This window comes from Artibeus jamaicensis, unplaced genomic scaffold, assembly GCF_021234435.1.
Source record: "Artibeus jamaicensis isolate MK-2021 breed Jamaican fruit bat unplaced genomic scaffold, CSHL_Jam_final scaffold_833, whole genome shotgun sequence".
Lineage (NCBI taxonomy): Eukaryota > Metazoa > Chordata > Mammalia > Chiroptera > Phyllostomidae > Artibeus > Artibeus jamaicensis.
The window spans coordinates 5,886,634-5,909,447 of NW_026522056.1; the positions used below are offsets into that span (position 1 = coordinate 5,886,634).

At 45.9% G+C, this 22,814-nt stretch overlaps 1 protein-coding gene across 4 annotated transcripts in view; it reads right to left on the reverse strand.

Moving 5' to 3' along the window:
- Positions 1-1,167: 1,167 nt before the first annotated feature.
- GPAT4 (glycerol-3-phosphate acyltransferase 4) overlaps positions 1,168-22,814 on the reverse strand; it is a 36,466-nt gene continuing 14,819 nt past the window's right edge. For 2 of the 4 annotated variants that reach the window (XM_053659957.1, XM_053659958.1), the window contains exons 3-14: positions 18,908-19,923; positions 12,111-12,180; positions 11,648-11,948; positions 10,797-10,871; positions 9,947-10,036; positions 9,678-9,771; positions 8,927-9,042; positions 8,012-8,067; positions 7,397-7,482; positions 4,175-4,303; positions 4,010-4,089; positions 1,168-2,178 (exon numbers count right to left, since the gene is read on the reverse strand). In XM_053659957.1, coding sequence (XP_053515932.1) covers positions 2,070-2,178; positions 4,010-4,089; positions 4,175-4,303; positions 7,397-7,482; positions 8,012-8,067; positions 8,927-9,042; positions 9,678-9,771; positions 9,947-10,036; positions 10,797-10,871; positions 11,648-11,948; positions 12,111-12,180; positions 18,908-19,072 — 1,371 coding nt within the window. In that variant the 5' untranslated portion in view covers positions 19,073-19,923 and the 3' untranslated portion in view covers positions 1,168-2,069. The remainder of the gene's footprint in view (positions 2,179-4,009; positions 4,090-4,174; positions 4,304-7,396; positions 7,483-8,011; positions 8,068-8,926; positions 9,043-9,677; positions 9,772-9,946; positions 10,037-10,796; positions 10,872-11,647; positions 11,949-12,110; positions 12,181-18,907; positions 19,924-22,814) is intronic. The other 2 variants (XM_053659959.1, XM_053659960.1) reach the window with 2 other exon arrangements.

The window sequence follows — 22,814 nt, forward strand, 5'->3', positions numbered from 1 at the left end:
CTTTACAGAGCAGGGACTCTAAACCAGGAGGCTGTAATACTTTGCCGTCAGCAGAAAGGTTTGTTGAAAAGAATGTGAGAAACATCAAAATATTAAGCATCTATGAAAATCATAAAATAAATGTACTAATCAGTAAGGTTTTTTTTTAAGGGAAGTATAAAAAGGGACCTTGGTCTTCAAAATCAATTTTTAAAGATCCCAGCTTTAAAACACTGTAAATACTTCTTATAAAGGCTGGTAATCCGTTTCGTCTTGAATACTTTGCAAAACAGTTCATAAGAGGCTGTTCTTACAGTAACAACAGTGTTTTTATTTGAGAGGAAAGACTTTGCACTGGTTAAATGAAGTTATGGGGGCAGTGGGGGGGCGTGAGAGGCGGAGCAGCAGAAGGCGGCGAGGGTGAGCCACAGCGGAGGTCAGGCAGGACAAAGCGCTGCCCACGCAGGGGCCTCGGGAGCCAGCTTCCTTCCCACACTCCCTAGTGGTGGCCCAGAGACTGGCCTTGTGCAGGAGACACCACTGCCGGTGCCAAGTCCTGCAAGGTGTGCTGACTGTGCCGTGCAGACGGAGGGGAAGGACCAGGGAGGGGACGTGGACAAATGGTAGAGGTGAGGCAACTCTGAGGAATCTGAAATTGGGGGACCCTAGGAGCAAGAAGCTGCCAGTGGCCTGGCTTCAGACCTGCCTTCAGTGACTACTGTACGTGGGCACAGGCGGCCAGCGAGACTTGCGGCTTCCCCGCGCCGTGCTGGGCCCTGGCGTGGCACGCGCCCTCGGCCAATCCTGCCCCTCGCACACCCTCCCAGGGCCTCGGCTCCTGCCTTGCCCGATGTTTCCTTGTGGGTTTGTCCTGTCCTTTCAGGTGGCCCTGCCATCTTGCACTCTCTCCCCCACCTCAAAGGTGTCCCCACCACACACCTCTTGTCCACGGCCCCCATCCGTGTAGAAATCCACATCTCCATCCACACTGGGGATTCTAAATGTACTGGGTAGCCAAGTAAACATTTGATATGAGCTTTACCTTCCCCTGAACAATACTATTCCTCATAACAGAAGTCAAGCAGACGCCTTCCAGCCCCAGGGCTATTTTCCGTAACTTTGATAAGAAACACGTTGCTTTGGGCCACGTCTAGGAGAGACAGAGTGAAGGGAAAACCCTTCTAGTCGTTCACCGTCAAAGACAACTTTATTACTCACAAAGCCACTCTGGCCCCAGGCAGCAGCCCACCCTGGCTCGGGTGCGAAGCTCGGACCCGTCCTGCGCAGGGCCCGCGCTGAGAACACCAAGCTCTGCTGTCCTTCACCAGGGTAGCGCTTCGATCCCCACAACAACCCTGTGAGGTAGGTAGGTATCGCCGCCTTCCCCTCCTGATCCAGGTCACAGATGGGGAAACTGAGGCACGTTAATGAAGAGCCAGTCACATGGGAGTCTGAGGTGAACACCAGAGTTGGAACAGGAAATGACTCTTGGTTCCCACCACACACTAGTCACAGGTCCATCCTGCCTCTTGCCCTCCCCTTGGGTGACTGCATGAGAAGTCAGAACTTCACTTGGCTGAAAGCCCCTGCAGACAAGTTTCTCTGTATCGGGTCTGCAGAGCTCCAAATCTGGGGCGATGCTCAGGCCGGCGGGCCACACTGCCTTGCAGTGCTTCTCCTCACCAGCAGGTGGCCCTCGCCCAAGTCCCTGGCACGTGGGCATCTGTAACAGACTAATGTCCTATTGGCCTGAGCATGGACCGTGACCGATTCTTCCCAAGCACGCAGCCCCGTCTGTGCACAGGTGGAGAGCTGACTTTAATGGCATTCCTCCAATGGACTTATTGTAAAAAAAATGAGAAGTCATCTCATCCGGGGCAGCAACAGCCCGAAGCGCCCACATCCGACGGCAAGCCCAGGGATCTGGGCAGCTCTGAAGAAGCTGGCGTTCTGGGACCCAGAGCAGCCTGCAGGCCGGAGTCTGGGAAGAGTGCAGCAGTGGGGGGGCGGCAAGGAGGACTCCGGCTGGCCCCATGGCAGGATTTGGGCACAGTGGCACCAGCAGCGTGAGGCACAGGCTCAGGACCGGCTCAGGACCGGCTCCTGTCCTCATGGTTCCCAACAATCATCTTGCTGTACAGCTTCTGCTGCTCCTCCTTGAATGCGTCCTTCACCTTCTCCCTCTTCAGGCCACCGTCCCTGTGAGAGAAAGGCTGCGTGTAACGGCGAAGAAAGCTTCCCGTCTACCCACACATCACAGCGAGACGCTCCCTGCAGCTCAAACCCAAGAAACCCCTGCCAGAAACAGAGGTCCCGCCTGGCTCTCCCATGAGGATGAGCCCAGGGGCCGGCCTGGGCTCCTGGAACCCACCCTTCCTGTCTCTAAACTCACTCCTGCCCTGGGTCGGAATACACTGCTCGTATTCAAGGTCCTCTGTGACTGCTTAGACCTACCAAGGAGTTTAAAATTCTTTCTTCTTCAACATTTGTCCTCACCTTACAAAAGATAAAGGAGGTATTCTGGCATTATGAAAAGTAAACCAAGCTTTAAGAAATATTGAGACTTATAATAATTGGTAAAATGGACCTCTAAAAGAAAATCTGTAAAATTCAGACTCAAGGATCTTCCAAATTCACGCAAATAATAAGCACAAGGGGAAATACACGTTCTTACTTGAATCCTGGCACCTCCCTCCATCTCCCTGAATAAATCCTCTACACTTGGATTTGCTCCCACCCACCCATCACCTCAACTCTGCCTACATCCTCGAATTACCACCATCTTCAATGACGAATGAAAATCCATGCCCGGTCTCCATCCTTCATGCCCCCGCCTTCTGTGTTATGAAGGTGTCAGTGGTGGAAAAGTCCGTGACGAAGCCCCTCTGCCGGGCGGCCTCCCACTGAAGGGCCGACATCTGCTACGCCTTCCACACCCACAGCGGAGGCACCTTTCAAAGCAGCAGCCTGGCTGTCACGGCCTCAGGGAGAGGGAAGGTGCAGCAGTGGACAGACACACTAGTTCCGTAAGCCTGTCAGACCTGAGTCCAAAATCCGGCCCCAGTGTTCATTCTGGGACTTGGAAAAGCAGTGACCTCACCTCTGAGTTTCAGCCTGCCACCTGAACAGTGGGAGTAAAAATGTTCAAACTTCATGGACTCACTCTGAGGATGAAATAAGATCACCACAGAGAGCACCAGTATAGCACAGTGTCATTGTGACTGAGGGTCATGCTATGACCTAAGAAGCCACAGGTCAGTTTAAAATGTGAATTTCCACACCTTTCTCCACAACGCCCACTTCAGTCTAACGTCCTCCAGAGCTGACCGTTGTGCTTAACCCTAAGGGACCATAAGATGCTGGAACCATGTCCCTGAGCTGGCATTTGTCCCACCCCTCTCCTGTAACTGGAGCGTAACTGTCTCCCTCTAGCATGAGGGCCTGCAAACTATGACCACAGGCCAAATCCGTCCGACACCCATCTCTGTAAATGACGTTTTCCTGGAACACACGTGCTCACTTGTGTATGCACTGGCTCTGTATTTGCTTTCATGCTACCACGGCAGTTAAGCAGCTGCAAGAGATGCCACACGGTCCACAGTGTCTCAAACGTTCACTAACTCTACAGAAAATGTTTGCCATTCCTGCTCCAGTAGGTAGTACTCCAAATGCAAACACAGAAACTCTGGTCTTTCTAAAGATGATCCAGAGAGCCCAGTACCCCTGTGAGGTTTCCAGCCCAGCATCAGGGCTCCCCTACCTACACAGGCAAGGACAGCTTGGATGCCCTGGCAGAGAGGTTTAGTTAAGCATCCTGGGCTCCATTTTCCCCAAGATCAAGCTAATAGCAGGCACTCCTGAGCTGAAACTAGGAGAGAGTGGTCAAACTGCTCACTCTCCAGGGTTGGTCAGCTTCCTTCTCTATACTAGGAAGAGGAGGATTCTCTGTAACTGGGGTCAACAATGTAGCACTTCCTTCAGAAATTCACATTCTCCTTGACTCAGCTGATCAGATCTGGCTTTGACTCACCACAGCAGGTCCACAAGTCCTCCCTGTCTGGCGATGGCGGATTTTACCCTATTTGCAAACTGGACGGCATCTTCGTCTGTCTGTAAGAAAGTGAATGAGGTCACTTAACCCAGGCTTGTGGTAAAACAGAGCCAAGGGAAGACCTCTGCGAGCTGGGGTACCTACTTCTCTGGTCATGGGAGGCAGGTACCAGACACTGCAGACAATGGCCCAGCTGGTCATCATTCGCAGCAGGTACGTCACCATCCCGTATTTGCTGCTGTTAAAGAAGGCATCACCGAATTGAGGGTCATACTGAAAAACAGTGGAAAGCTGATGGTAAGAAGTCAGCAGCTCCAACAAGGAACGCACCCCCTGGAGCAGGATCAGTAACAGAAAGAGGCTGCCAGCCCCCTCTGGGAACACTTCTAAAGTGACCCACGCCCGAGCGTTCTGGCCTCTGGAAACATTAACCTCCCCCGACCAACCCAAGATACCGCTGCAGATCCCCGGGGAGGGTGGCCGTCCTCAGACAGGTGTCCCCCCTCTTTGTTTCCTATCTTGCTCACTTATCGGTACATATATGCTATTATTTAAGTTTTCAAGCACATCCAGAAACAGAGAATAGGCCAATACACTCCCATAAACCCATTCCCCAGATTCCACAATTACCAGCATTTCACTATACTTAGCTCATCTATTCCCTTCCCCTCTTATAAACCCTATTGCTTCATGCTATTCACTCATAAATACATGTACCGCCACCAACTAAAGACATTTTCTTACCTAACTACCAACCTTTAAATATCATTTCTAGCGCCTCAGACCAAAGAGAAAACAATCAGAAAGCTTACAGTATGCTTCCGTAATTATGCTTCTGACAAAACTAACCACCTGTTTAAGCATGAGGCTTTGCTTTGATCAAACACTGTGTGGATTACTGAGTGGACACAGCCAGCACAGCACTTCCGGCTCAGAACAGGCTTATCAGACACTTTCGTTTACTAATGACTCTAATGGAGGCAAGAGCAGTACTTCAATGGCACTTTGTGTGTGGCCAAAGCTGTGACCCTCATTCTCATGAAAGAGAAGAATAAATTAAGTGGCAGGTAAGCATGGATTGGGAGGCCCTGGCCAAAGCGTCATGAGACTGTTATTAGGTGTCTGAAAGGCTGTCATCACAAGCCATTGGTCTGACTGTGTGTGATTACAAAACCTAGCTAGGACCAGAGATGAAAAAAGTCAAAGGTGACGGAATTTTCAGAGCTGTGCCATGGAAGCCAGCGGCACTGGCATGGCCAGGGCCCTGGCCCGGGGCAGCTGCAGAGCAGAGGCGGAGGCAGTGTGGGTGCCCCTCGCACTCGAGGCAGCGGGAAGTCTGACCTGTGTGACCTTGTTGGCTTTCCAAGCCTAAATTTTCTAATTCTCAGAGCAGGAATTGGGTCTTTACGCCTAACTGAGAAACTGACTACTGAAACGAAGGCATTCAGATTTAATTACAGAAACTAAGAAATTTAGATATAACTATAGAAGGCTTAATAATAACCTCACATTACAACACCGAAAGGAATAAGGAAGAAGAATGGGTTTTAAGCAGAAGCTACTGTGTATGATTTGAACAAAGTGTCGCTCTATTTTGTAAAGCACTATGTAGATTTAAAAATGTGGTATGTGTCAGAGAGTGTGAGTCCTTTGTTTAGGGCTAGTTCTGTACTCCATGCTGGGCAGGGCAGACCAGACCCTACGGACAGGAAAACAAAGCAAAAAGCCCAGAACATCAATAAACTGCTCAAAATCAGATGACAATTTTGGTGGAAATGTAGTAAGACTCATGAAAGTGCTAAGGTTATCCAAGGTTCATTACCAAGAATATCATAAAAACTAGAAAGTATCTGTGGAGCAGTTCTTAATCTTACTTGGGCTTTCATTTGTGAGTGGAAGGAAATTATATGTAACATTTACAAGCCTTTCCCTGTGCAGAGGAGTCAAACCGCCCAAGGGCTTAGGTTCCAAAACTGGTGAAGACCACTGCTCCAGGGCAGGGCCCGCACAGTGTGGCTCCCACGGCGGCATCACCGGCACCCAGGAGCGGGTCAGAAACGCAAGCCCAGGCACTCGCATTTTCACGACCCATCCAGGGGATGCTGACGTAGCTAAGATCCGAGAGTCAATGTTGTGGAGTGAGCAAGAGGGCCTCTCTCAGTAGTTTGTTTCCAATAAACACATACGGGGAAGCACTGGACTCTCAGCATGTTAAAATGCAGGGTGGTGTGCACGTGGCAGAAACACCAGTCCCCATTCCTGCACCCACAGTGACACAGCTCAGACTGTCTTCTTTCTCGCTGTTCCTAGACACAGTATCAGAGCATCCCCCACAAATCTCTCAAGCAGCCCTGACCCACCATTTAGTTAGCCTGCGTCCGCTATTTGCTGGCCATCCCTGCCCCGGTGCTCTGCCCACCTGGTAGAAGGGGAGGGCCTGGTAAGCCTCCGCTCAACCAAGAGGAGCCCAGCCCCCCCCCCTCCCGCTGCACTGGCTGTGCTGGCAAAATGAAAATACAAAACATTTCTACAGACTGCTCTGCAGGTAACAAATAGACCCTTGCATAAATGTGCTGACTAAATTCTAAGCACAGCTCAAATTTACTCACTGTTTTACCCTAATTTCAACCTAAATACTTTACATACTGACCATAGCCTGTGCTTTTTAGAATAATGTAACAGCAAACTTTTAGAAATAATACTATATAAAACAGATGAATGTGAAGGGGAGATGGAGGAAGGAGAGAAAAAAGGGAAACTAACTGGCTAACTGAATCCACCTCAAGGTGAGTTGGAAGAGTTAGAAGAGCAATTTCCTAAAAGGTGGAGGAATAGACTAGACAAGCTCGTAAGATCCATTTCACTGTTATAGGGGGTCCTCAGCACACGGATAAGACCACAGCCCAAGTCAGTGGAGCTGTTTCTTCCTTCAGTCCCAAGGACACATCTGCACCCACTCGCCGAATACACAAATCCAGCCCGGCAGCCATACCCGCCACTCCTTGTACAGGCCACCTCTCCAGGTGGACCACCTTACATTCTAGGTTTATGCAGACATAGGAAATAAGTGGGGGGAAATATACAAAGCTCAGAAGCATTCTCCACTTCCTGAATCTGGTGGGGGTAGGAAGGTGTGGGTTGGAATCTGGCTGTTCCACGTTCCAATACTCCCAGTTCTTCCTAACAGGTTGTGAACAATGTCATATTCTCCTAAGCACTCAACCCAGCCCAGCCCAGCCCGAGGCTGCTCTGCTGGAGAGGATCCACCCGCTGATGGTGACACCAGCTCCTTCCTCCACCCTCTCCTGCTGCATCCGGTTCGTGGCAGTGGCCACAATGACCAATGTACCCTCAGAGGTCCTGTACCTTGATGGCAACTGGGTAAACCGTGGCTCCAATTTCAAAACTTCCCTTTTTGAACATCATCACCGATGTATTATTGATGCAGGTTCCTAAAATGCGGGAGAGAATAAAATGCTATTTCTTTTAATCCTTTACCCCAGAGACTAGGAGTTTAAGGACTGAATATAATAATAATTCTAACGATTCTTCAAACAGGATAAATCTGTCATCTCCCTAGCTTACGAACAAACACTTATATAAGCAAAATATTCATTTACTTCTTCCTTTTCTCTTATTATAGGCCCGCATTCCCGATGAACATGCGCCGGCCTAGACAAACGGCCGGAGACACTCGGCAGACTGCGCAGGCTTCGGCAGGGACTCCACGAGGAGCTGGAAGGGCCTCCCGACAACACCAGGAAAGGGACTCCTGTGTTGAGGAAGTTCACGCTATGGCACTCAGTCCAAATTCTAAACTTCCATGAGTTTCAGTCCCACGACCAATCTAAAGGGACCTGACATCATCCAGTGAAAACACAACCCCAACAAAGGCTGAGGAACTGGGCCGAGGCCACACCAGAGCCCCCGTCCCGCACGGCCTCCCCCACAGAAGCTCTGTGGTGACCGACGCCTTCTTACCCTCTGGGAAGATGAGGATAGGCAGCTTGCTCTTATCCTGCACGTGCTCACTCAGTCTTCAGAAGAGAAAAATAAAACAAGGGTCAGACAGTGTTATGTCCATTAGCACCAAATGCATTTATAAATGACCTACATAGATGTGACATTAGACGCTGCATAAAACAGGCGAACACATATGACTCTGTATTTTATAACCCCAGAATCTAAATCTCACAAAGATAAAACTTAAAAGGACAGGGAAAATCGGCTGACTACTAGTTAATTCAGTTACCCAATGAGTAAAGTGTTCATGGACAGGAGACATTGCTCAGACCTGGAACCATCCACAGGACACGCCGGCCCCAGGGCCTTGCAGAGACAGCACCCCTAATAAACACCTGACACCAAACTTCCTAACAGCCTTGTTGGGCTGAGTATAAAGTTGACCCGCTTCACACTCTGTCCCTGAGATGCAGCAAAGGGACTGTGATGGCAGGTGCCTTTCTTCCTAAGGAAGACGGCCTCAGTTGGATCTGGATTCCTCTCAATAATAATAATACTGCAAAGCTTACGCCATTACTTGCATGATTTATCCCTTTTTTCAGGTTTGAAAGCAGAGCAGCACTTTGTTACACTGCCCGGTTTGTTTGTATCTGTGATATAAATTGATTCTGAGATTTCAAATAGCATTAAAAGTATACATGTTGTTTGTTACAATGGGTACAAGAAATAAAGGTTTGGAAACAGTGACTTGCTAAATAATATTAGTGTTTCTATACCTTTCATATTCCATGTTTTAGAAAAAATATCTTTATTATGAAAGCAGTATAGGCTCAGTGTACGAAACACTATAATTTCACCGTGGAGGGAAAATTACCTCTAAAATGCATGCTTTTCCCGTAACTGGTCAAACAGAATAGCATTGTGTTGATTTACCTTTTAGCCACCAGGTGGCGATCTTTCACCTCAGAGCGCTCAAACCAGACGTGAGGGCAGGCCTTCACCATGGCTCTCTGAATCACGCCCATGAGTCCCCCGTGCGCTTGACCCACCTAATCTCAGACAAAGAGTAACTGGTAGTGAAGGCACCCTCACACAAACCCCCACACTGCGGAGAAAGGCCCAGCTCCCATAAGATAAGCACCCCAACCTCTCACACTATTGCTAACCACAGGTTTCTCACTATTAAGAAACCATGAATCTTAAATTTATCTTTTTAATTGGTGATACTAGAGATGTACAATTAAAAACATGGCTGAAAATCCTAAAATAAAATAATGAAGCTGAGCAGCACTGTGTGTAAAAATGTCCTCCCCGCTGCCCCGCCCTGGGTGGATTCTCCAAAACCCTTGAACCCAATCCTTTCAAATCTTCCCTCCTTATCTTCACCCCTTTCCATGTCGCCTAAATATCCAAAGTCTAATCTCCAACCATACTTTCGGTCATTCTGCTCAGAATATTTGCTATTAAAGTCATACGGAGCTCTCATTCTGCTCAGAATATTTGCTATTAAAGTCATACGGAGCTCTCAAAGGCAAAACTCTAGGTTAGGGACCGCACATGCAAATATGTTTATTTGTTTAAACCCTTAAGGCAGAGCTCAGCGAAGGACCCAGAAGCCTCCAACCCTGACCAGTCTCTAAAGTAAGAAGTCTTGCCCCAAGAAAGCAACAGAAAGAAGTCTTACCATGGCATAATAGCCATCACTGGCCAAAATGATGACGTCAATGGGAGAGGTATGATTGGCCACACAGATGCCACCGTTTCTAGGCCTGTTTTTCCTGTTTAGGATGTACGCAAAGCAACAAAAATTCGTGTTGACACAAGTGGTCTGAACTCATCCCTCACCTCAGCTTCATCGACTCTAACTGAAAGCTCCAAGCCTGGCTGGCCAGTTGTAGCTGGGTCGTGTTTTGCCTGCGCCACTTCCCTCTGTGTCGTACCAAGTGGCCTCACCTGTCGTGGTAGGTAATGATGGCCGTCAGGGCGCGCACACAGATCCGGTAACACATTAAATGGACATGTTTACTCATGAACTCCTTAAAGCTGCAATGACAGGACAAAGATTTTTGGTTTTATTTTACATGTAGGAAGAAAGGAAAAGTTGCTGACTCCAACAATTTAACAATCACAGCCTACAGTCCTTTATGCCTGCAAAGTATTTTCATAAATATTAGTGTACATGGTAAAACCCTGGAATTAGCATGTTCATGCCCACATGAGGAAACAAAGCAATGAGAGCTGCTTACATTCACATAACTGAATGGGTTTAAACTTCACAGCTTTGGAATCTCCTGCACAGCTGAGTCTCCTAGATTCCTTCCCCTTCAAGTCTACACCCAGAGGCAAGGTGAAGGCCAGAGACCAATCTCCTAACCAGCCTGGGTGGAAAAGCTGTTGGCCTGCTCCAGAATTTCCCAGAAGGAGATTTCTCCTTCATGGAACAAAGAAGCCCTACCTACATTTCTTATTCTCTTACCAATTTACCAACACAGAAGAATGCTCAACACTGAACAAAACAACATGCTGTAAAATCTGCTAACATTGGACTGTAGAGTTTTGTGCTTTCTCCCTTCTGTCTTTAAAACGGGAAGAGTGTGAGGGTTGGAGGCCAAAATGAACAGTCATAGATCAAGACTGGTAAAAAAGTGAAAGACTTTTGTGCCGATGCCACTGTAATCATTGGGTTAATTTATCACTGGGTTAAGATTCTGTGGTTGGCTGCACCCCGAGAAGTAGCCCGGCCCTTGGTATCAGAGCCACCACTGCAGAGCCCTTCAGACACGGCCACCCCCACGCTACTCACCTCCCGTTGGGCAAGTATCCCACCATGGTTGTGCCCACCACCAGAAGGCTGATCCCTGTGAAAGCGAGAGCGATCCTGTAATAAGAAGACAAGTTAAAACACAGCAAACAATCCTTGCACTAGGTACAGAACTGACTGTGTGAAAAGAAAAATGGGCATCATGAAACCACCCAAAGACCTGCTCACCTAGAACCTAGAATTCTAGCTAGAAATGCATGCAGGCCTATCAGAACCAGAGATCATTTTGATTCCAAACTAACAGCCACTATGGATCTGGCTTTCAGCTGACACTATCTCCTCAGGCATCAGGCAGCCAGGATGGAAAATCCTAATGCTGCTTGGCTGTCCTGCCCTCAGGCACCTGCTGTCCTACCTGCCCCTTGGCTTTAAACCCTGGAGGAAGCAGAGCTTCTCTGTGAAGCAACTGGAAATAGAGCCTGAAGGTACCAACATCTGGCAAGGCATACTGAGAGAGCAACTGGTACAGTGAGGTACAGCAAGACCAAGAGATCAATACTGCCTCTGTCCTAGAGTAGGAGAGAGTTAGCCCTGCCCAGGGAGGAGTGGCTGGAAAGTACAACATGTCTCCTGCTCCGGTGTTTAGTCCATCTAGACAAGCAATTTGTCTTCGGAAACCTGACTATCTCGGTCTCATCCACAGAGAAGCCAGGGCCTTTACAGGACAACCACCAGTGTGCCCTTCCAAGGGTCAGAGGGACTGGTTGATGAAAGAATCGTACTCTCCCTCCTAAAATGGGAAAACACAGCAAGGAGACACAGGTAGGCACATCATGCAAGGGGTTCAGGCGGCAGCAGCTCAAGCCCGTTGTCCCCTCAGGCCCTGCCCTCACCTGAGAGGCAGCAGGAAGCAATACCGAATCAGCACTCCTAAGCCCCACAAGACAGTGAGCCGGAGGCTGATGTACTGGAAGTTGTAATTGGTCCTGCTCAGCAGGTTCCATGACTCCAATTCCTCTGCCGAGAACCTCTTTGTCACCTCATCATCCATAATGGTTTCCATTCCTTTCCGGCAAAAGTAGAAAATGTCAGAGAGCTCGAACTCTGGAGTATTATCCAGAGCCTTACTGCTGCCACTTCGACGAATTTCTTTGATCTCTTCTTCTAGCGAAGTGGGATCTTTTGCAATAATTCCTGCAAAAGAGAACACCCTGTCAATCTGGAAGAAAACATGTTGAACATATGCAGAGAACACAGCCCACCTTTTATATAGAGAAGAGTCTGTGTGGAATTAAAAGCATTCAGAAACATATTTCAAATGAACCTTTTAAGATAAGGATCGAGACCCAGGCTTACCATTGGTATAGGGCTTGTAGAGTTGGTGGTTCTTCTCTTTGGCTCCTCTCTCCATTCTCAAGGTCGCCCACTGCAGTGGAATAAGAATTAAGAATGAATACCTCCATTTCCATCCTGTGAAAGCCTCAAGCCCTGTCACCTGAGGTCAGACTGTAGCCAAGTACACACCCATGCTAAATGGAACTTAAAGCTCCTCCTAGATCAGTCCCCCTCCTTGATAACTAAGACCAAGAGTTAAGTTGCCTACGGTCATCAGCTGGAAACTAAGGAGTGCAGACAGGTTTCTAGCTTCTCACTACCTGTCTCCTGTTCCTTAAGGAACTGCCTAGCTCACATTATGCGGACCTCATGCACAGTTACTGCCACACAGCAGCAACCCATAAACAGTACAATCCAGCTTCCTTTCAGCTACTACCTGCTCCCTGATGCTGACTTCCTCCCAAATTAGTCCAGGAAAGAGACAGCTTTTAGTAGATGAAGGATTTAAATTATATATATATATACACACACACATATATATGGACTGTCCAATGACCTCTGAGTAACTTTTTAACAGGAGAACTCTAGTTGATATAGAAAGGGCTAAGTGGCTCAGCGTTAAGAAAAAAAAAGTGTTAGGGGAAAAAAGAGCACTATTTGCGAGATTTTTAAAAGTCTAGGTTCAAATCCCAAGTCTGACACTCTTGTCCCTTAAGTAACCATTCCAACACTCTGAATGTCACTCTTTTCTACCTACGAAGTAAAATGATAATGTGTTAACGTCCTACATCACGAGGTCACTTAGAATCATATGAAATTTTGTGTGACAGAACTTGGGCAACTGTGAAAAACCCTAACTGTCGCCCTGGCTGGTGCGGCTCAGTGGGTTGAGTGTCGGCCTGTGAACTGAAAGGCCACCAGTCTGATTCCTGGTCAGGACATGGCTGGGTTGTGGGTTCAGTCTCCAGCTGGGCGTGTGCAAGAGGCAACCAATGAAACCTTCTCCTTCTTCCTCCCTTATCCTCTCTTCAAAAATAAATAAAAGCTTTAAGGAAAAAGAGAAGCTCTAGAGCCTCCCTTCCTTCATTAAAATCCTCTTAATTAGAGAGAGAGTGTCAGAGGCTGGGCCCCTCCCACCAGTAGATGAGAGGTGAATGCATCCCCTCATTTACTACATACTGAAATATGTTATCACCGAACAGAAAGTTGTATCCATGGTGATCACAGAAATAGGACAGGTATCTTAAAAGGTGTCTTTGCAAACTTCTGTTTCATCATGCAAGGTGGGAAAGAACCCTATCATTCATGACGTAGCAAAATCCATATGGCCCAAAGCACTTGGTGTGAACTTTTCTGGCAGAGCCTGAAGTATCAGCAAGGCTGCTCTGCATGGTCTAGCAGAGCCAAAAGCAGGACACAAGTTTAACCAGTAATCTGACCTCATCTGGAAACTTCTCCAAACTCCACTGTCTAAAAAACAAAAAAAACCCAAAAAAACCCAGAAGGCTTACGGAGTCACCCAATCAAAGAAAGGTCTATGGCAAGAAAACGCATGTATACCCATTTTCTGTATGTCAGATATTAAGCCACTGATGTCTTCTGGCTCTGCATGGATGATCTTCTCTAAAAGAAAATGTAAATATAACTCCTACAATGGAGGAAGATGAACTTCATCTGGGAATTTATCTAGGAAAGGGCTGAATAAGGGGCTAGAGAGCTCACAAGAAGCCTGGCATACAGACAGGTCGCTCAACCAGAGTTCGGGGCTTTTCCATCTTGGCCAAGACTCAGCATTAGTATTACAAGCGTAGTCAGAATCAAAAAACAGCACACAATCAGAACTGCTTCTGTACTGACAATCCTGATGCTTAGATTAGGACCCAACAGGAAGGTAACATATGCCATCAGAATTTATTGTCTGTGAGCGCAGCTTCCCTTTGCAAAATTTCCGATGGCTGTGGTTTTTTGTTTTCACTGAAAAGGTACTGCTTAAATAAGATTCTACGGTTCCTAGCTCTGTCACAAACGTTCCCCTGCCCTCGGGCTTTGTACTTCTAGCTTTACCTTTTGAATTTCAGGTACATTACAAAATGCTTCCATGTCTAGGAAAGGACTGTCCAGTCATAAGAGTAGGTGAAAAGAGGGCAGGTTGGAGGACCCTGGCTGTGGGCCCGGAACGGCCTGCGAGGCGTGGCTGGGTCGCTTTACCCTGGTCTGGGGACTGAGTGATGGGGTGCCGCACATCTGCAACGTCTGACAACTGCACGACTGGTTCTCTGTGCTGTCCCTCTAAGTACAGTGCTCCAACATCCAGAATAAAACTGAGAATCCTAAATTCAGTGTCCATTCCCCTACAACCCTCCTCTCACATACCCTGTGAGATGCCATCTACTACACTGTCAGTATGATTACAAAATTATTCCCTTTTCAGCTTCTACCAGACAGAGAACTAACCATGTGATTAAGGTCTAACAGTCAGAGCAGCACTAATCTCAGCACAAACGTCTTTGCAATTGACTCCCATTGCATTTTCCCATGAACTAACTAGATATATATACCCCAAGAACCAGGCCCTTAAAAAAAACTCCAGTTCCCATCAACCATACTCTTCTATGACCCAGGCAAAAGCTGCATCTGTTAACAACTCTCTTTTCTCTCCCTGCTTCAGCTATAATCTCTAACTAGTTACTGCCAAATCCATAAATCCTGACTTTACTAAAGAGCCAACCTCACATTCTAGTCACTGGCTGACCATCTCCACACCAAGTCCAACCAGCCCTCACCACCCAGCAGGTTGAGATTTAAAGGCAACGTACCTTCTCCTGACCCACAGTGCGCACCCCTCCCTTTGGCCGTCCTCCTCTGGTGCTGGGATCACTCTCACGCTGCCATCCAAACTTTCGGACTTCCCATCTGTCAACAACTCCTATCAATCTCCCCCTGAGCTGACAGCCCTTTACAGTGGCTGTCTGTCTTTACAGCCTCGCCTGTCCTGCCTCTACCTTCTTTCAGTGGCTGCTTCTCTCGCCTACACTACTAATGCAACAGCTCCAAAGAGAACTGTAATTTGCTTCCTCCTCCCATCAGTCCGAACATACACTGCCAGTCTGACCATGTCACTTCTTTGCTCAAAAACGTTCAATGGCTTCCCAAAGCCTAAGGAAATATTTGGCTTTATAGCCTACCTCATTCCCTCCATGCACCCAGTGTTTTTGCTCTACACAACTATGTACTACTACCTCTAAACAAGACTGTATTTTCTCATCTGCATTTCTAGAGTGATTTCTGCTTTTTAAGATCCAGTTCAAATGCCAATTCTTACATGAAATGGTATCTGCCCAATTCCTGCAGTCGGAAATAATCTTTGTCTATTTTAACCAGCACCACATCATGAATCAGTTATGGAAACATGTATCTGTCGTTCCAACTAGACTATAAATATCTTGAGGGGTAGTAGCAAGAACCTACCCATGTTTGCATTCCAGCAGATAAAATGCCTTGCACTTAATAGGCAGTCAATAAGGGTTACATTTAACTAACCAACACAAGGTCCATATGAAAAGAGGAACCCCCAAATGATAAAACCTAAAACTACTTCCAATCACCTTCTCATCTTGATTTCATCCCGTAAGCTACTCAAAGGTATGTTAAAATCATCCTTCTCATGAGAGCAGGAAGGACATGTCTGATTAAAATGACCTCTTTCACTTATAATCATATGATGTTACTATTAGCAATCCCACCCTCTAGATGAGGAAGCAGACTAGAAAGTCTGATGACTCAGCGTGAGTTTTGGAGCTGGCAGGAAAAGCCCTGGATTTAAAGCTCAGGGACCTGACTCAAAACACATGTCCCTCCCTCCCACCACACTGCCACCACCTGCACAGACTCCTGGGTTTCCTCACGGAGTCAGGGACGCTCCACCCACCAGTTCTGCTTTGGAGTTTAATGCCAGTCAGATTACAGCTCTCCCATTCTCTCTACCTGACCTGATCAACTCTTTTCACATCAGGCAAGAAAACTCACAGGCCATTTATTTTCACCTTTGTCCTTTAGAACCAGCCTTTCTTCTTTCTGCCTCCAAAATCATTCTCAAGTCGGTCAAGTCCACTCCTAGGAATTCTACCCCAAATAATACCACAACCACTGTCTTGGGGGTAAATCTGAAGCACAAACATTATGAAAACTAAAACCCTTTAAATAACACACTGCCCTCTGCACAGATTCTCCATGACTCAGCATTAACAGGACCTGCACGGAGTTAAGTCTTCTTCTAGCAGAGGGAACAGAAAAGACACTGGCCCGCCCACAGTCCCTGTACAGTCCCTCCTTGGCAGGTATTATATCCAGGTTCTTTTGCACAGAAGAAGGAACTAATCATGGGAAACTAGGTATATCTACCAAAAGCACTGGGATATGGACTATCAGCTATCCAGTTTTAAAAGTCTTTATGAAGATTATCTAGTACAATGCAAGAATGGCTGATAAAAAGAAAACACAGACGCAAAGTTATATGTGCATGCTATTAACACAACCAGAAAATATGAATGTGTTTTGTTGAAGACTGAAAGGTAATACCAAAAAATTTTAAGGTGTTGTAAACTTAAGGACATAAACTGAAGAATGTTTAAAATTCTTTAATATTATATTGTCTGGTTTTCTATCACCATTTAACAAGCCACCCTATAACTCAGTAGCTTAAAACACTACCATCATTTGTTTTGCTCAGGATTCTGCAAATTGCAGAGCTGGCACCAGCTGGGTGGCTCAAGGCGTGCGCATCCCTGCACGTGGTGTCGGTGCCGGCTGTCAGAGCCTCCCTGGGGCCGCGAGCTGGACACCCACAGGAGGCCTGCGCTTCCTCGCAACGTGGCATCTGGGTTCCGGGGACAAGCATCCCAGGAGTCAGATGGCAGTTGTACTGTCTTTCTAAACCTAATCTCGCACGTCACACAGCATCACATACACCACATTCTATTTGTGAGAAACAAGTCATAAGGCAGGTCCCCATTTAAGAGGACCTGGAATCAATCAGACTCCATCTTTTGATGGTGGACACAGGAATCACTTGAGGAGTTTCTAAAAGTGCCAATCCAGATCAGTTAAATCAGAATCTCCGAGGAGAAGCTAGTGCTCCTAAACAAGCACTTTTAAAATGCTTTCTCAGGTGACTCCAACTGTGTAGTCGGGGAAGAGAGAGCCACAGAGCTAAGATCATTTCTGAGCTTTCTTTCAGCTGCAAAATTACATGTCAACCCAATTTGGGAGGGGATGAAGAGGCTTTAAAAAAGGCAAAATAAAGATCTGTCTTCTATTAAAAAACATCCACAAATATAGGTTTATTTTAGATGTATACATGGCTATACAGATGTGTGCTTTCCAAGTTCTAAAACCAGCTTGGCCAAATCTAACTTATATCTAATAGTAGTACTGATAAAAAATAGCATTCAGTTCTTACTGCCCATTAAGATCTACTCAGAGCAGTAACCCTTTATTAGGAGGTGAGAAGAGACAAGCCACCCAGTGCCTCTGCTGGTAGCATCAGTTCTTCCTCGCCTACCCCTTACTCTAGCTTATCACCAAGAAGTAATTATCCATAATGCTCCATAGGACAGGAGTCACAGGGCCTGTTGAATGCCTGATACACACCCCTAGGAAGTAACAGGTGCAAATCTAGTTGCTGAAATTCTAAGTCTTGAGGTCAAAATGAGTACATACACATACACATTAATTCCATTATCACTTCTAAACCACTGCGCCCCAAACCAGTGATTTTCAAGGTGTGGTCAGCAGAGTCTCTGATGGCTTAAGATTACCTGTCCTGTAGATTGGCCCAACAATATATATTTAATGAAGTTTCCACTGCTAATTATAATCTACCCTAAAAGTCACAAGAATGTACATTTAAAACTATAGTCACAGTAAGAAGGATCTACCGGGCTTTGAACTTTAAAATATTAATTTGGGGGGGATATTTTCAAAATGGAGTAGGGCATATATATGGATTCCAGGCCTGTGCCCCATCCAAAGAGATCCAAGTTAAAAAATTTTAGCTACTACAGAACACTAGGTCGATAACTCCTGTTTCTATGGTTTAAAAAATGAGGATTTCCACTCTGACTTGTGTGGCTCAGTGGACTGAGCACTGGCCTGTGAACCCAAAGGCCACCAATTCAATTCCCAGTCAGGTACATGCCTGGGTTGCTGGCCAGGTCCCCAGTTGGGGGCAATCCATCAATGCTTCTTTCTCACCTCAATGTTTCTCTCCCTCTTTTTCTCCCCCCTTCCCGCCTCTAAAAATAAATATTTTTTAAAAAACAAGAATTTCTCTAAGTCCATGAATTAATCACTTGCTTATAAACTTGAATAAAAGCTAGACATCACTCACTGCTGTCTCCTGAAAGTTTATCAGCTGTTCTACTCATTCCATACCACTGTATGTTTTTGGACACGGGCAGTAAGGTATACAGTGCACAGGAACCCTGAGCTCTAATGAAGATTTCCTTGGACTGAAATTTAAGAAAATTAGACTTCCTGATTAATTAAAATAAACGATTTTAAGCCCCTCTCTTTGAAATAAAGACAGAAAATATGGAGCCATGAAGACGTTCCTTTGCTGAGGTGAATCAAGCATACAAGTACCTCAGCTCAAAAGAAAGACTGCTGAAGGCTTTCACAAGTACATTTAGTGATTCTTTTTACTCCGAATGTCACTTCCCATTCTCCCAACTTCCCCATATCCAAGGTAATAATCAACCAAAGAACAACAACTCTTTTCTGCCTCTCTGAAGCAACCATTTGTAAACACCACAACTCACCGCAAAAATTTTTAACAAAGTTTTCATGTAGAGCTTTCGAATACCAAAGGAGACTCCAAAAATAGCGGGGACTATGATGAAAACGAGGAGGAGGGTGAAGAGGACAGTCAGGGAGATGCCCAGGAGGTTGACAATCAGGCTATTGAAAGGCAGCAGCAGGAACATGGTGGAGGATCCAAACCAGGCCAATGACGCCTCCTCCCCAGAAAAAAGCACAGCTCTCAGGCGGCCCTCTCAAGACAGTACCAGCCTGGGGAAGGAAGCGAATCCCCAGCAGCAAGCAGACTCCATTCCGAAGTTCACATCATTCAACGCTTGTGAGGAGCATAACAGAGAGAGCCACACACAGCAGGCAGCCTGAAAACACCAGATCTCTTGGAGCAGACAGGCTTTGGAGGTGAGCAAGGCAGGATCAATCTTCACTATGAGCATTCGAGTCTGGGCTGCTTTTCTGTGACTGAGCAGTGAGGGAGGGATCTCTGCTCTGCCACCCTTACACAGCTTCCAGAAGTTTTACTTTATTTTCTTGCCCAAGAGCATTTAGCAGATAAATCTGTCTTGAAGATCTGTCATTGCCAGAAGTACCAAGAAGAGTGCAACTGGATTCCAGAAAAATCCTGATTAACTCCTGTGGTTGGGGGAGGGGTGTGTGTGACTGCTGGCACTTCACACAGAAGGCTACTGAACTTGAATATGTGGAAATTAAATAATTGTTTTACTTAAAATTCCTTCATAAGCTGAAAATTGTGTTCATTGTGGAGAGTTCATATCTGGCCCCATTCTTCCTCCTGAGAGGCTTCCTGGTGCACGCTGCCTCCAGGACCCTCCTACCTGGAGAGCTACAGTCTTTGCCAGGAGGACACAGATGCTGGCACAGAATGTTTCATACTGCCTGCGGCGAGTGTAATTCCAGACGCTCCTGGCATTGGTTTCCTCTGGATATTCTTCTCCCTAAGGTCCCCTTTCTCAGCGGTGACCCGAGTTCTTGGCAAGAAGTTGCTTACATGCTGCCAAAGCTAGAGGTGGAAACAGAAACACCGTCAGTCACAGAAACCAAGAGGACAAACGTCAATATGTTTTGGGGGGTAGGGGACTGTTTTAGGGTAAGGCTAGAGTCAGTGCCAGCTTCTCAAGGCATCAAGGTCAAAGAGACTAGGCAGAGCAACAGGTAGCAGACACAAACGTGGAAGGAAAACACACAGAGGTTTCATAGTTTTCAAATCCAATGGTATGATCTGTGGCTGCTCAGGCTACAAAACCAGAAATCTACAGATAGAAGACACACCTGAAAAGATAAAGAGGGTATAGTGTGAGAAGTAAATTTCTTTTACCTGCCCCCGAGTTCTCGTCCAGGTACAGTCATTATTACCAGCTTCATATTCTTCCCACTATCCTACGCTTATGCAAGTAAATCCTAATGGATCTTTTCCATCCCCACCCCCCGAATCTGGCAACAGTAATGAAGGCATACTGTGGACGCTGTTCTTCACCTTGTGTTGTGTTTTGTTTCTAGCCTAACATATCACGGTGGAGTGTTTAATCAGCACATACCTTGCCTCTCACTTTTTACAGGTACACAGTTTTTAACTGTAAGAACGTAACATAATTTAGTTAACTGGTTTTCTGAGGTTGGACACCAAAGTTTCCATTTTTGTGTTGCTATGAATAATGTAATGAATAATCATATGCATACATGATTTAGCACACAAAATGAACAAGCAAATATATTTTCAGGATAAAGTCCTAGAAAGGGAACTGCGGGGGAAAAGGAAATACATAGTTTTAATTTTACAAGATACTGTCACATTTCTACAGAGATCAAACTCCTCTAGCCTCTCTCTCCACGCTGGCCACTCTGTTGTGGTTTTTTCTAAGACTATTTTTGGAGCAGTTTTGGGTTCACAACAAAATTAAGAAGTGGGTACAGAGATTTCTTTGATACCTCTTTATGCTAAACTTTATGCTAAATGAATGAAGCCAGTCAGACACAAAAAAGCACATTTTATGATTCTCTTTATATGAAACATCCAAAAACAGGTAAATCTAGACACAGAATAGCCTCCTTCCTGGTTGCAAGGAGCTGAGGGAGGGGAAAATGGGGGCCAACTGCTTAATACGTTTGGGTTTCCTTCTGGAGTGGTGACAATGCTGTGGAAGTAGTAGCGTTGGTGGCTGTGTAACACTGTAAATACAGTAAATGCCACTAAATTTTTCACCTTAAAATGGTGAATTTTATGTCAAGTTCTCCCAAATTTTTAAAAATGTAAAATAATGATTTTATATATGAGACATATATAAAAATATACATATGTAATGTGACACAGGCACTCCCATGCCCATGTCATGAGCCTTATAAAAACAGACCAGTGCTGGATTTGGCCCAGAGGTCACGATGGTTCGCCAACCCCTGAACTAGGCGAAGACATTAGCGGATTGCTTAAAACTGTTTGCTTTAGTTGATTGTTGATGGTTTGCTTTGTTGATTAGTTAATTGTTTAAAAGTGCTTGCCCCCACATATGTAACAGTCTCCCCCATCATCAATATCTCCCACCAGAGAAGTACATTCATAGTTTACATTATGTTTCACCCCTTGTGTACATTCCATGGGTTTGGACAAAGGTATAATGATATGTGTATCCATCATTATAGTACTATACAGAATATTTTCACTGCCCTAAAAGTCCTGTGTTCTGATTATTCACCCTTCCCTGGTAATCGATAATCTTTTCACTGTCTCCATAGTTTAGCCTTTCCCAGAATATAGCTGAAATCATACAGTATGCAGCCTTTTTAGATTGGCTTCTTTCACTTAATATAGTCACTCCCTTTTAAAATTTCACTATTTCAAATATCTTACAAAAGGATTTCAGCTTTATATTACTCATCCCTAACCACAATTTACCAATGCAAGTCCTGAACTTGGGAGCATCCTAACAAGTCCCGCTGACAAACATTTTGGCCTCACACATATCAACTTCTGGCTCTATTCCAACACATTAAGAAGGTCAAGAATAAAGAAAAGGTTACTAACTTCACTTAAAATTTGTGCAATGCTTTACAGAACTCAAAACCCTTTCCCATGCAATGTCACAAGCTGTCAATACGTTATTTCCGTTTTACCACTAGGAAATCAAGCAAGGTAGACACACAGTTCTCTGACTCCTAACCCATCCCTGCTCCCGATATTCCCAAACATCGAATGATTAAAAGACCTGATAGTTCAGTGGCATTAAGTCACAAATACTACTTCCTGTATTTGATCCTTGACATCTTCCATGTTCATTATCACCATTATTATTGCCACCACCAAATACTAACAACATAACGGACATTGAGCTAATATAATAAGCACTTTATATATATCCCCACATAATTCTCACAACACCCCCGTGATGAAATTATCAACATCACTGCTACTTATAGGTGAGGCAACTGAGGCTTAGAGGATGAAGTTACCCAGGATCACACAGCTGGCAAGCGGGGGAGCAGGAATTTGGACACGCGTATCTGTCTCAGAGCCCAGCTCTTCACCCGCTGTGCTCTCCATCTCCCGGACTACCCTGAAACCCATGGACACTCCCTCCGTGCTAGTCCTGCTCTACAGCACTTCCTGTGAATGTAAACCACACGGCGAATCAGGACTCATGTGGTGGTGTTCTCAGAATCCAGGGTACAAACCTGCTTTCATTTTTCTAAACTAGCCAAACTGATTATACATGCCAGATTTCTAACTGCATCCCAACAGAGGTTCAGGAAATTAGATGTATTTCTGAGACAACTTAATTTGCTGTCTGAGTCATGGTATTCCTTAAACCTGTCTAATTCCAGCTGAATTCTTAAGCCACACAGCTCAGCCCCCTTCTCCCGTTCCACGCACCCTTGGCCAGCACTCCCATGGGAAAGATG